Source organism: Stomoxys calcitrans, chromosome 3 (assembly GCF_963082655.1).
Source record: "Stomoxys calcitrans chromosome 3, idStoCalc2.1, whole genome shotgun sequence".
Taxonomy (NCBI): domain Eukaryota; kingdom Metazoa; phylum Arthropoda; class Insecta; order Diptera; family Muscidae; genus Stomoxys; species Stomoxys calcitrans.
In genome coordinates this window covers 159,766,303-159,779,953 of record NC_081554.1, presented here as the reverse complement: position 1 = coordinate 159,779,953, position 13,651 = coordinate 159,766,303, and the positions used below count along the sequence as shown (strand labels likewise).

Below are 13,651 nucleotides of genomic sequence, written 5' to 3'. Positions count from 1 at the left end.
ACGCATTTGCTCACCAAGACAATTTGAGTCTTAAAAAGAGTGGAACTAAATATTTATAGTTTTTAGGACCAATACCCCAAACCGGACATATATGCTGACTTTTGGGGGGTAGAGCAAGAATTGATAGCCATTTTCGGAACCAATTTTCTGGGGGTCTACCCCTTTCCCAAAATACCCCACAAACAGCAATTTTTTACTAACCATCGCAATATGGGCCTCAAATAAAGGTATTTGGGAGTAGAATACGAATTTGATATGCAAATGTACGACCATGTATTTAGGGCATCACCTCTTCCCCAAAACACCCCCCAAAGGGAAAAATTTTTCGACCATGGCAATATGTGGCTCAAATGAAAGATATTTAAGATTAGAAAACGAATTTGATAACCTATTTTTGGGCGACGCCTCATCGTGTATACTCCCCTAAACCAATGGCAATATGGGGTTTAAATAAATGGTATTTGAAAGAAGACCACGATGCTGATATTATTTCAGGGCCAAATGCCTGGGGGACGACCTCATCCCCGAAAACAGCCCTAAATCAAATATCATGAGAATATCGGACTGAAATGAAGTATTTTAAGAATTTAAGTTTGGATGTAAGGTGTACACATCAAAACTAAAATTCGTAGACCAATAAAGATCATATGGGATGCAGATAAAGATTATATGGGATTCAGATAAAAAGCACATATATTGTTAAACTGTTAGTCAAGCGATATACTATATTCGTAGCATGGTATTTCACTAAAAGCTCTTTAATTGTCGAAAAGAAATATTCCAAGGAAATTTTTGTTCCAGCGGAGCGGGACCGGGTCAGCTAGTAAGCTATAAATACAAGAAGATAAATATGTTAGGGTTGCCATATATTCATAATGACACAATAGATTCGAAAGCGCACTCCATCACATATGCGGTAATTCGGCCCCAGGCTTTTGAAAATCGATTCCGAGTACGGCAAATGTACCTAACGGTCTGTAAGATCAAACTACGTAGGAAAGTGCATTAATTTTCATTCAAGGTGTTACAAACACTTACTGCAGTGTAGGGTCTAGACAAATAAAGGAAATGTAGAAGATTCTTTTGTCACACAGCTTACTTTGTCGTACTCGTAGTTTGTAAAGAAATTGAAAAACTTTTTTTGTACGTTATATTCCACCATTTTTTTTTTTGTTTTATTGAAAACGAGGTCACCTCGAGCTTATATTAATCAACAAAAAAGAAATCGAAAATCATACTTAAGTTAAATAATTCTTTTTTTTTTTCTTAAAAAAAATTTTTGTTGGACCGCTGAGGAGTATTAAAACTAATACGATGATGATAGTTGAGGAATTTGAAAAAACAAAATACATATTTTTTTTCTTTTTTTCTTAAAACTTGTTGTTGTTATGTCATGATGTATGAGGTCGGTCTACAACATAGGTTTTGGTTTGTTTTTGTTTTTTTTTTGTTTTTGTATATATGTATGTATGAATATGAAAAATGATGATAGATACCCATCTTATAGGGGGCAGGGGATGGAAGCGGATAGTCTTCTTAAATTTACACTTATCTTATAATTTATTTATATGTCGACATATGTATTCAAGCCTGATTCGAGTGGTTTTTGTTACTACTTTTCTTCTTCTTCTTCTTCTTATTTTCCTTATAAAAATAATTATCAAAATATAAATATTTTTATGTAAGAAAAGGTTTACTTTCGAGTTGCTAGTTTCAATTTTAGACTGGGGGGGAGGATTAATAAGAGCAAAATCTTTTGTTTAATCACGAAAAAGTAATCAATCGAAAAAATTATATAGTTGTACATTGGTAAGTAAGTCTTTTTAAAGTTTTCTTTGTTTTGTGTTTGTGAGAGTTCTTTTGTTTTTGTTTCTTAATTTTTAACTTTTGTATAGTTGTTCATGTTAAATTTTCTATAGTTTCAGCAGTATTCTCGTTTAGTGTAAATTTGGCGGAATTGTAGTTAATGTTTTTTTTGCTTTTTTTGTAAAACTTAGTACTAAATTTAAAAATAAAAAAAAGAACTACATATATTCTACATAATACCAAAATATATATATATATGAGCTATAAATACAAAAATTAAAAAAAAAATACATCATCATTAAAGAAGAGCTTAAGTAGTTCTTTTGTTTTTGATTTTTCTATATATAAATATTATATCTGATCTGAAGTGTCTGTCTGTCTGTCTGAGGAGAGGAGTCCTTTATGCCATAGAAGGAGTTTGGTCCGCCTGCAGACTTTGGGTATCTCGGGGGATGGGGCGACTTTTGAATATTCTTTTTTTAACATTCAAAACAACAAATAAACTGCACGTCTTCTCCTTTTTCTTCGTCCATATAAATATGTGTTTTGTGTGTTTGTGTGTGTATCTGTTGTGTCTGTGCTCGTAGTGTCTGGCATCTTGTTGTATTTTTACGGAAAATCATCAATTTGGCATATATACTTTTGAGTGAAAAAAAAAACAATAAATAAAAAAGATTAAACTAATTAACTACAATTCAAGGTATAGGAAAAGCAAAACAAATGACTTACCTGTTTTTGTAAATAAATTATTTTTATTGGCTTGGAGGCATGGGACACATAGGACAGGCAGCACCTTTAAAGAAATTCAAAAGAAAAATTCTAGTAAATGTAAAAAAGAAGCATTAATAAAATTATGAAGAACAAAAAACCAACAAACAAAAACAAGTGAAAAGGCATTAAGTTCGGCCGGGCCGAATTTTGTTTTTCAAATTTCAACAAAATCGAATAAAAAATAAAGTTTTATGGGCTTCAGACCCTTTTTCGGCAGATCCGTCTATATGGCAGCTATATCTTATTGTAATCCGACTTCAACCATATTAAGGTCGGTTATCAAGAGGCTCAAATAAACTCAATGTTTTAAATTTCAGCGAAATCGGGTGATAAATAAAGCGTTTATGGGCTTCAGACACTTAATCGGCATATCGGTCTATATGGCAGCTATATCTAAATAAAGTCCGACCTCAACCATATTTGGGTCCTGAGTTGGGAGGCCTTAAACTACGCACTGTTTCAAATTTCAGCGAAATCGATTAAAAAATAAAGCTTTTATGGGTTTCCGACCCGTTATAGGCAGATCGGTCTATATGACTGCTATATCTAAATATAGTCTGATCTGAATCATATTTGAGTCCTATATTGAAAGGCCTAAATTAACTTACTGTTTAAAATTTCAGCGAAATCGATAAAAAAATAAAGTTTTTATGGGCTTCAGATCCTTTATCGGCAGGTCGATGTATAAGGCAGCTATATCTAAATATGATCCGATTAAGCCCGTTCAAGTACTTAAACACCGTGCATCAAAAAGACGTATCTGTACCAAATTTCGGCTCAATATCTCAATTTTTGAAGGCTGTAGAGTGATTACAACAGACGGACGGACGACACACACAATTAAATTAAACAAGTAAAAGCCTGCTATGTTCGGGCGAGGCGAATCTTTTATATCTTGGACCATGGATCGCATTTATTAAGTTCTTTGCCCGGTATATTTTTATAGGCAAGAAAAGAATAATGGATTAGAATTGAAAGTCATAGAAGTCGTTGTGCCAAATTTCCGTCAAATCAGATAACAACTGCGCCCTCTAGGGGCTTAAGAAGCATAATCGAAAGAATGGTTTATATGGAAGCTATTGGGTTGCCCAAAAAGTAATTGCGGATTTTTCATATAGTCGGAGTTTACAAATTTTTTCACAGCTTGTGACTCTGTAATTGCATTCCTTCTTCTGTCAGTTATCAGCTGTTACTTTTAGCTTGCTTTAGAAAAAAAGTGTAAAAAAAGTATATTTGATTAAAGTACATTCTAAGTTTTATTAAAAATGCATTTACTTTCTTTAAAAAATCCGCAATTACTTTTTGGGCAACCCAATATATCGTGTTCTGCACCGATTCAGACAATAGATTGAAATCATTGTGCAAATTTTAACCAACTCAGATAAGAACTCTCTCTCTATAGCCTCAAGAAGTATAATCGGGAGATCGGTTTATATGGGAGCTACATCAGGTTAAAGATCGATTTGGACCATACACGATACAGTTGTTGGAAGTCAAACCAGAACACCACGTGTCCAATCGTATAAGAATAACAACTTCTAGTGACTCAAGATGATTATCGACCGATTGAAACTATACTTAGCACAGTTGTTGCAAGTCATCACAAAACACCACGTGTAAAATTTCAGTCAAATCGCATAGAAATTGCGCCCTCTAGAACCTCAAGAAGTCAAGATCCGAGATGGGCTTATATGGCAGCTATATCAAAACATGGACCGATATGGCCCATTAACAATCCCAATCAACCTACACTAATAGGAAATATTTTGTGCAAAATTTCCAAGGCCTAGCTTTACTCTTTCGAAAGTAAGCGTGTTTTCGACAGACATATTGACTACATTGATAAATCGACTTAGAATGTCGAGAAGATCAAGAACATAAAGGGTGATTTTTTAAGAGCTATATTAAAGTTTTCAAAGAAAAATAAACATAAAATTCTGAAAAATTTAGAAAATCTTTATTTGAATCGATAGTACGGTCCATATAATTTAATGTTTGAAGCTTATTTCATGCAAATGTCGATGGTGACTGCGCCTCAAATGGTCCACCGGCTTAGTCCAATTTTTGCATACTCTTTCCAACATTTCTTCTGGTATCTCAGGAATAAATGCTTTAATGTTGTCTTCTAATGCGTCAATTGAAACGGGCTTGTCTGTATAGACATGAGCTCTTACAACTTAAATTGGAAGATCAAGGCGGCGGTCCCGAACGTGAACCGAATTCGCCATTGTTACGCGTGCTGTGTGGCTTATGGCACCGTCTGGTTGAAACCACATGTCATGCAAGTCAAGCTCTTGCATTTTAGGCAAAAAAAAAGTTGGATATCATCTCACAGTAGCCCCCACCATTCACAGTTACGTTACGATTCACATCGTCTTTGAAAAATAAGCGCGTGACGAACTTTCTGAACAAATCACGCATTTCGATAATAAAATTCAATAATTTACTTCTCCCCCTTTCCCTTATTTTCAGAAAATCCACATGTCGGAGATGGGTAGTGCGATTAAGCGAAATTTTGTGTGCTCGGATGGTGTACCTAGGGGGGACGCCCCACCTCAAAACCTACCAAATATATATATATAGACCAAACACGATAATATGGGACTCAAATAAAAGGTATTTAAGAGTACAATGCGAATCTGATACCCAAATTTCGGACCAAGTGTTTGGGGGACCTCCCCAATCCCAAAATACGCCTAAATCAGACATATTTACCAACCATGACAATATGGGAATCAACTGAAAAGTATTTACGAGTAAAATACGAATCTGATATCAAGATGTGCGACCAAGTGTTGGGGGGGCCGCCCTCCCCCTTGCCCTTATTTTCAGAAAATCCAGATCTCTCAGATGGGTGGTGCGATTAAGCGAAATTTTGTGTGCTCTCTTATAGTTACCTAAAAACAAAAATTTGGTAACCAAATTTCGGATGGTGTACCTAGTGGGGACGCTCCACCTCAAAACCTACCAAATATATATATAGACCAATCACGACAATATGGGACTCTAATGAAAGGTATTTAAGAGTACAATACGAATCTGATACCCAAATTTGGGACCAAGTGTTGGGGGGACCTTCCCAATCCCAAAACACCCCCTAAATCAGACATATTTACCGACCATGACAATTTGGGACTCAACTAAAAAGTATTAACGAGTAAAATACGAATCTGACATCAAGGTGTGCGACCAAGTGTTGGGGGGGCCGCCCATCCCTAAAAACCCCCCCAAATAGGACTTATTTACTGACCATCGCAATATGGGACTCAAATAGAAGGTATTTGAGTGTGGAATACGAATATGATATCCAAATGTGGAACCAATTGTCTAGAAGACGTCCACCCCCATAATAACCCCCAAATAGGACGTATTTGCTCACCATAGCAATTTGGGTCTTAAAGAGAGAGGAGCTCTCCACAAAGCGAACATGTTTGCTGACTTTTGCAATAAGGGGTTTAAATGAAAGGTATTTGAGATTAGAAAACGAATTTGATATCCAACTTTGAGTACAATGGCAATTTGGGGTTCAAATAAATGATATTGAGAGTAGAGCACGATGCTGATTTATTTTCAGGGCTAATAAAAACCTCAAACCCACTCCCCAAAGCACACCTAAATCGGACATATTTACCGACCAGGTCATTGTGGGACTCAAATGAAAAGTATTGGGGAGTAGAGCACAAAATTGATACGCATTTTCGGGACAAATTTTCTGGGAGTCTACCCAAAAACATTCCACAAACAGCAATTATTTATTGATCATCGTAATATGGTGGTGCTTAAATAATGATATTTGGAAGTTGAATACGAATCTGATATCCAAATGTGAGACTATGTATTTGGGGCACCGCCCCTTCCCCAAAAGTACAAATTTACCGACCAAATGAAAGGTATTTGAGATTAAAAAACGGATATTATAACCCATATTGGGGAAGTAGATCACGAAATTCATACCCACTTTCGGGACCACTTTTCTGTGGGTCCACACCACCCCCTAAACCCACCAACTGCCATCCTGGGAGACTTCTTACTCCCATAATCCCCATGAGAATATCGGGCTCGAATAAAGTCTCTTAAGAATGGAGTACATCTAACATCCAAACTCAAATGACCCTAAACCCGTTGAGCGAATTCATAATTCAGTAAAGGGATTCAGAAAAAGGCATTTAAATTGGTTAACTGTTAGCCAAGCGATATACATACAAATACTATTTTCGTAGCATGATATTTCATTTAAAGATCTTTGATTGTCGAACATAAATATTTAAAGGATAATTTTGTTCCATATAAGTAAAAGAAGGCGCAGAGGAGCAGACTCGGTTCAGCTAGTAAAAAATATATAAAAAATTGTTGATAACTGTTTTCTTAAAAAAAATTATCATTTAAAAAAATGTGCTGAGGTGGTGCTTAGGTGATTAACTCAATCAATTCAATCTCCGAATATCCAATTTTTATTTAAAACAATATCACCTTAAATTTTTTTTCCTGAAAATTTATTTAAATTTATTGTGTTTTCTGCCATTGTAATTGTTTTGTGGAAATATTTTCCCACAAATTAAACGTTTTTGTTATCTATCATAGCTTTCTCTTGTTTATTTCCTGCCCATCATTAAAATCCGCACAACAACACTTACCATGCATATTGGAATGTCTATGATTATGATGGAGCATAGCTGCAGCTGTTGCATAAGGTGGTGGCATACTCTGTTGTAGCGCTGCTGCCACTGCCACCGCCGGTGACAATGGCCTATTCAAATGCTGCGGTGGCAATGGTGGTGCAGTATGTGGTGAAAGGTTACCGCTAACACCAACACAACCAGCACCACCACCGCCATTCGGGTACATGGGCATATTTTGGCCTCTCATTAAGTATGGAGGTGGTGTTGGGGTTAATGGCGGTGGTTGATGTTGTTGCTGCTGCAGTAGTTGTGTTGTAGGTGGTGGCGTTGGTGCATTCATAGTGGGTGTAGTCGGTGGTGGTGTCGGTTGTGGTGTCCCGGGTAATGGGTGTTGTTGCAGTGTATGGAGTTGTGGCGATAATGCACGCGTATTGCACTGAGAAGTATTTATGTTACGTGGTGTCGTCGTTGCTGTTGCTGTATTCGAAATCTGCTGCAACAGACGACAATCGGCCGCTGTGTAAACAGACGAAGAAGAGCTTGTGTCATGTTGAGCATAAGAACCATGCCCACTATCGTTTGAGGATACCGATCCTAGACATAAAATGGGGAGTTAGGACGAAATAGTCAAATAACATGTGAAATATTGGCAACTACGATTGTTGTTACGTTGTTAGCATTTTGCTAGCAATTATTTCTTACGCGTTTGGTTTAGTGTTTAGTAGAAGCTTACATGTATGTAGGTTTAAGAAAGTGTGCAAATGGGTGGAGTTTTGTTTTTGTAAGAGGAAATCTAGTGCAGTTACTCGTACTAATTTGGAGGGGAAAAAGATTTTTTGATAAATTAAAAAAAAATCTTACAAGGGCAAACTATCAGTTCCTTAGTTAAAAAAACGCTAAAGCAAAAACTCGCTTAAGCAAAACTTGGCTTAAGAAAAATTTCGCTTATGAAAGAAAAAATTTGTTACAGGAAAAATTCCTTTAAAATTACAGTTCCTTAGTTAAAAACGCTTTAGAAAAAATTCGCTTAGGCAAAAATTGGCTTAAGAAAAATTTCGCTTATAAGAGAAAAAAATCGCTCAAGGAAAAATTTGCCCAAGGAAAATTTACCTTAGTTAAAAAACGCTTTAGAAAATATTCGCTTAAGAAAAAATTGGCCTAACAAAAATTTCGCTTATGAAAGAAAAAAATCGCTTAAGGAAACATTTGCCCAAGGAAAATTTGCCTTAAAAAAAATTCGCTTTAGGAAAATTTTGTTTTTAGAAAAAAATATCTCAAGTGAAAAAACTATACCAAAAAAAATTTTTTAAGAACAAGTAAAAAGGCATTAAGTTCGGCTGGGCCGAACTTTGGATACCCACCACCTCGGGTATATATGTAGACCACCTCTCAAAATCCGGTGAAAAATGCATACCGTATGCCCCATAGCAGCTATATCCAAATATGTTCCGATTTGGACCAAATACTAATAAGTGCAAGTCATTTTTCAATTGTGTATAATACAATATTGGTCTTTTTAGTAGCTATATCTAAAAATAAACCGATCTCAACCATATACGACGCGGATATCGAAAAGCCTAACATAAGTCACCGTGTCAAATTTCAGTGAAATCGGATTATAAACGAGACTTTTATGCGGCCAAGAATTTAAATCGAGATATCGGTCTATATGGCGGCAATATCCAAATCTGGACCGATCTATGCCATATTGCAGAAGTATGTCGAGGGGCTTAACTTAATTTACTGTCTCAAATTTCGGCGACATCGGACAATAAATGCACCTTTTATGGGCCCAAAACCTAAAATCGAGAGATCGGTCTATATGGCAGGTATATCCAAATCTGGACCGATCTGTGCCATATTGCAGAAGTATGTCGAGGGGCTTAACTTAATTTACTGTCTCAAATTTCGGCGACATCGGACAATAAATGCACCTTTTATGGGCCCAAAACCTAAAATCGAGAGATCGGTCTATATGGCAGCTATATCCAAATCTGGACCGATCTGTGCCATATTGCAGAAGTATGTCGAGGGGCTTAACTTAACTTCCTGTCCCAAATTTCGGCGACATCGGACAATTAATGCGCCTTTTATGGGCCCAAAACCTAAAATCGAGAGATCGGTCTATATGGCAGCTATATTCAAATCTGGACCGATCTGGGACAAATTGAAGAAGGTTGTCGAGTGGCCTAACACAACTCACTGCCCCAAATTTCAGCAAAATCGGATAATAAATGCGCCTTTTATGGGCCAAAACCTTAAATCAGGAGATCGGTCTATATGGTAGCTATATTCAAATCTGGACCGATCTGGGCCAAATTCAAACAGGACGTCGAAGAGCCTAACACAACTCACTGTCTCAAATTTCAGTGACATCGTACAATAAATGCGCCTTTTATGTGCCTAAGACCCTAAATCGGCGGATCGGTCTATATGGCAGCTATATTCAAATCTGGACCGATCTGTGCCATATTGAAGCAGGATGTCAACTGGCTTAACACAGCTCACTGTCCCAAATTTCAGCAAAATCGGATAAAAATGTGGTTTTTATGGGCCTAAGACCCTAAATCGACGGATCGATCTATATGGGGGTATATCAAGATATAGTCTGATATAGCCCATCTTCAAACATAACCTGCTTATAGACAAAAAAAGAATCTGTGCAAAGTTTCAGCTCAATATCTCTATTTTTAAAGACTGTAGCGTGATTTCAACAGACAGACGGATATGGCTAGATCGTCTTAGATTTTTACGCTGATCAAGAACGGGGGGGTCGGAAATGGATATATCGATGAGTTGCAAACGGAATAACAAAATGAATATACCCCCATCCTTCAGTGGTGGGTATACAAATATTAGTTCGACGAGACGAACCGTGGATACATACTACTACTGATTCTGCTGAAAATTAACACTAACTGACTTAGATTAGTTGCATATTGTCTGGCAGAAGCCATATTGAATAGTTATGAAGAAATCTGTCTTCTAATCTATGTGGGTGAGAGATCAAAAGTTCCTGAATAAACCTCTTATCTATCATGGTAAGAGTTTAAAGTTTAGACCGACTATGAGGAGGATCTCTAATGCACAGGATGTACAGAACCAAGCTGCATGCGTACTGGTACCTTTACAAGGAGTCCCTAGCACAAGCTGCCGAATCAGTAAACACTTCCCTGCGCGAGCTCGTTGTTAGGGCAGGCACGCGCTGAAAACGAGGGAAGGCGAACTTCTGCAGAGTTTTTGTCATTGTTGCCACATTTGTATATGGAGGGGGCGATCCTCGTCAAGCTCCCACAGGTGAGCAAATTTGTACCGGTCCAAAGATTGGCTATTTTAAGGCGCCCATAACTCGCCTTGTCATATCGAGCATCAAGGTACTCAGTACGAGGGTTGCCTTTTATATGTCGGGATTGGACAACCCTCGTGTTGCTATCTGCCAACTGACAGCTCTATTGTAAAGCTTGAAAATTTTGATGTTATACGTACTCGGAACGTTTTGACATACGAGCGTTTTTTGTGTTGTTTACAGTAACTTAAAATATTCTGCAATAAAATCGTGAACATTTTCGTGCGATTATTTTTTACAACTTTCGGCGTGGATTATCTCAACAACAGTGCATCGATGAACTTAATTAAATTTTTGGAGATGAAGCTCATTCAAGGACCAGTGTTTATCGATGGTATGGTGAATTCAACCAAGGTGGTGTCGATTGGTCGAAATAAATGCTACAAAAATACGAAACAACTGTATTTTTAAGCACTTAGAACATCGATTTGATGAGTCATCTGTAGATATGGGTTTCTACCGGATAAATACGCAACGCTTGGGTATTTATTGGGTAAATACCCAACGCTTGGGTATTTATTGGGTAAATACCCAACGCTTGGGTACTTATTGGGTAAATACCCAATAAATACCTATTTTGGGTATTTATAATTTTGCAGATATCTTGGGTATAAAAACATTTTTCAAAAAATTTTTAATGATTTCATATTCTTTGTACATAAACCTGACTTTCTGATCTCATAAAGTCAGATTTTAGTTATATATAGCCGCTATATAGACCGATCTCCAGACTTAAAGTCTTGAGGAAATAAATTGGTCATTTTTCATCAGATTTCGATGAAATTTGGAACAGTGAGTTCTGGTAGACCCCTATTCATTTCTGTGAAGTGCGGTTCAGATTGGACTATATTTGGATATAGCTGCCCTTAGACTGACCACCCGATCTCCCGATATAGGATATTGAGGTCATAGAATATCCATTTATTACACGAATTCGATTAAATTTTGGTAGTGTGTTCTGGTAGACCCCTACCTATTCCTGTCAAATGTGGTCTAGATCGGACCTTATTTGGATATAGCTGTCATATAGGCCGATCTCCCGATATATAGTATTGAGCCCATAAAAGGAGCATTTTTCATCCGATTATGATGAAATTGAAATAGGATAAAAAATGCTACTTTTATAGGCTTATTACACAATATCGGGAGATCGGCTATATCAAAATATGGTCCGATCTGTACCCCATACAGGAATGGGTAGTGGTCTACCAGAACACACTGTGCCAAATTTCATAGAAGTCGGGTAATACATGGATCTTTTATGGCCTCATAGGGTATCGGGAGATCGGGTGGACGGTCTAAGGCAGCTATATCCAAATATAGCCCGATCTGAACCGCATTTCACAGAAATTAATAGGGGTCTACCAAGACTCACTGTGCCAAATTTCATCGAAAGCGGATGAAAAATGACCAATTTATTGCCTCAAGACTTTAAGTCTGGAGATCGGTCTATATAGCGTCTTTATATAAATAAAATCCGATTTTATGAGATCAAAAAGTTAGGTTTATATACAAAGAATACGAAATCATCAAAATTTTTTTGAAAAATGTTTTTATACCCAAGATGCTATGGGCACCACACAGATCGAACTTCATAGTCCCAGCCTGTGTGGTGCTCACAGCTATCCCGTGCAGGAAGTTGTTTCGGGCCTTCTCCCCAAAAAGAACTCCGTCTGTAACTCCTCTGCAGGAGTACTTTTGGGGAGAAGTCCCTGTTCCATACAGGTGGCACTCAGCCCTTATGTCATTCTGGAGTACTGTACAAATCGGAAATGGCAGACTGGAGGTAGCTCTCACTGGCGAGAAATTTTTCGGCCCGTAGCGCAGAGGTTAGCATGTCCGCCTATGACGCTGAACGCCTGGGTTCGAATCTTGACGAGACCATCAGAAAAAATTTCCAGCGTCTCATTTGTGCTTAGACGATGTCGCCCGGCCTCTCACTGAGACTCTCCGCTCGATACCGCTGATTGCAGCTACTCAGAATGGAGTATGGCACGTCCGTTCGTCAATCTGTGAAGTGTTTGGTACACTTAGAAAATTGAGACGATCAAGAATGTATATAACTTATAGGGTCGCAGGAATGACGAGATTTGTTTAACCCATTGCGTCTTGTTTTCATTCTATAATATTCTGAAAATACTAAAAACTAAGGAACTTTTTTTCTTAAACAGTAAACTAAAAAAAAATCCATTGCAGGATATTGTCCGGGTATAGACCATAGACCAATGCTTTCTATTCAAGGAATAGCACAGCAAAGAACTTTCAAAAGTAAGGCAAAATGATACAGAATGCCGTTCAAATGCTTTCAAGCAACGTCACACATTTTGCCTTACTTTTGAAAGTTCTTTGATGTGCTATTCTTTGAATAAAAAGTATTGAACAAAATGGTCTATAGCCGGACAATATTCTGCAAGGGAATCAAAATAAGATTTTAAGACCAAAAGGAAAGCACAAACAGACAAACAAATTATTACCAAGAAAATCCATATTGGCATATTTTTTATTCTCACAAAACTCATTTCCCCCTTCAAAAGACTGCAAGTATACAGCAAAGATACCCAAAGTGCATAAAATGTAAGTGGAAAAGTTTGTTATTTGAAAGTTAGAGTGTTAGAACCACACCATTAGAATAGAAGATATGCCATGTAAAAGATTTTTCGATGCAATAGTGCTTACTAAGCCAAAACACTGGTTTCAATTTCGCAAAAACATTTCTTTTATATCCATCAACCACAGCCATTCCAATATGCAATTTTTGTTTTACTACTAAAAAGTTTTATAAATAAATGAAAGCAATGCAAGGTGTAACATGAAAACAGATTAGTTGGCCTTAGAATTATTATGTTATTAAATGAAAAGAAAAAAACGTAATATGAAATCCAAAATTTTCCGCCAAAATTGTATGAATGGAAGTTTTCGAGTTAAAACTCTAACCCAATTACGCTCTTAACATATTTCCCCCACTTAGTTTGGTGGGAATATTGAAGCCAAAAAATATAATTTTTGTTGCCTGAGGCCAAAATGTTAAAAAAATCCCGCCATGTCGCGTAGTCCTTGAATTAGAGGTACACAGAATTAAAACAAAAACTTTGCTAAAAAAAGATCTAAA

At 37.0% G+C, this 13,651-nt stretch overlaps 1 protein-coding gene across 3 annotated transcripts in view; it reads right to left on the bottom strand.

Annotated features, from left to right (window-relative positions):
* Positions 1–1,433: 1,433 nt before the first annotated feature.
* LOC106093634 (rap guanine nucleotide exchange factor 2) overlaps positions 1,434–13,651 on the bottom strand; it is a 106,432-nt gene continuing 94,214 nt past the window's right edge. Inside the window, exons 6-8 of one of the 3 annotated variants that reach the window (XM_059364334.1) lie at positions 7,212–7,790; positions 2,536–2,599; positions 1,434–2,445 (exon numbers count right to left, since the gene is read on the bottom strand). In XM_059364334.1, coding sequence (XP_059220317.1) covers positions 2,559–2,599; positions 7,212–7,790 — 620 coding nt within the window. In that variant the 3' untranslated portion in view covers positions 1,434–2,445; positions 2,536–2,558. Of the gene's footprint in view, positions 2,446–2,535; positions 2,626–7,211; positions 7,791–13,651 lie in introns of those variants that run through there. The other 2 variants (XM_059364335.1, XM_059364337.1) reach the window with 2 other exon arrangements.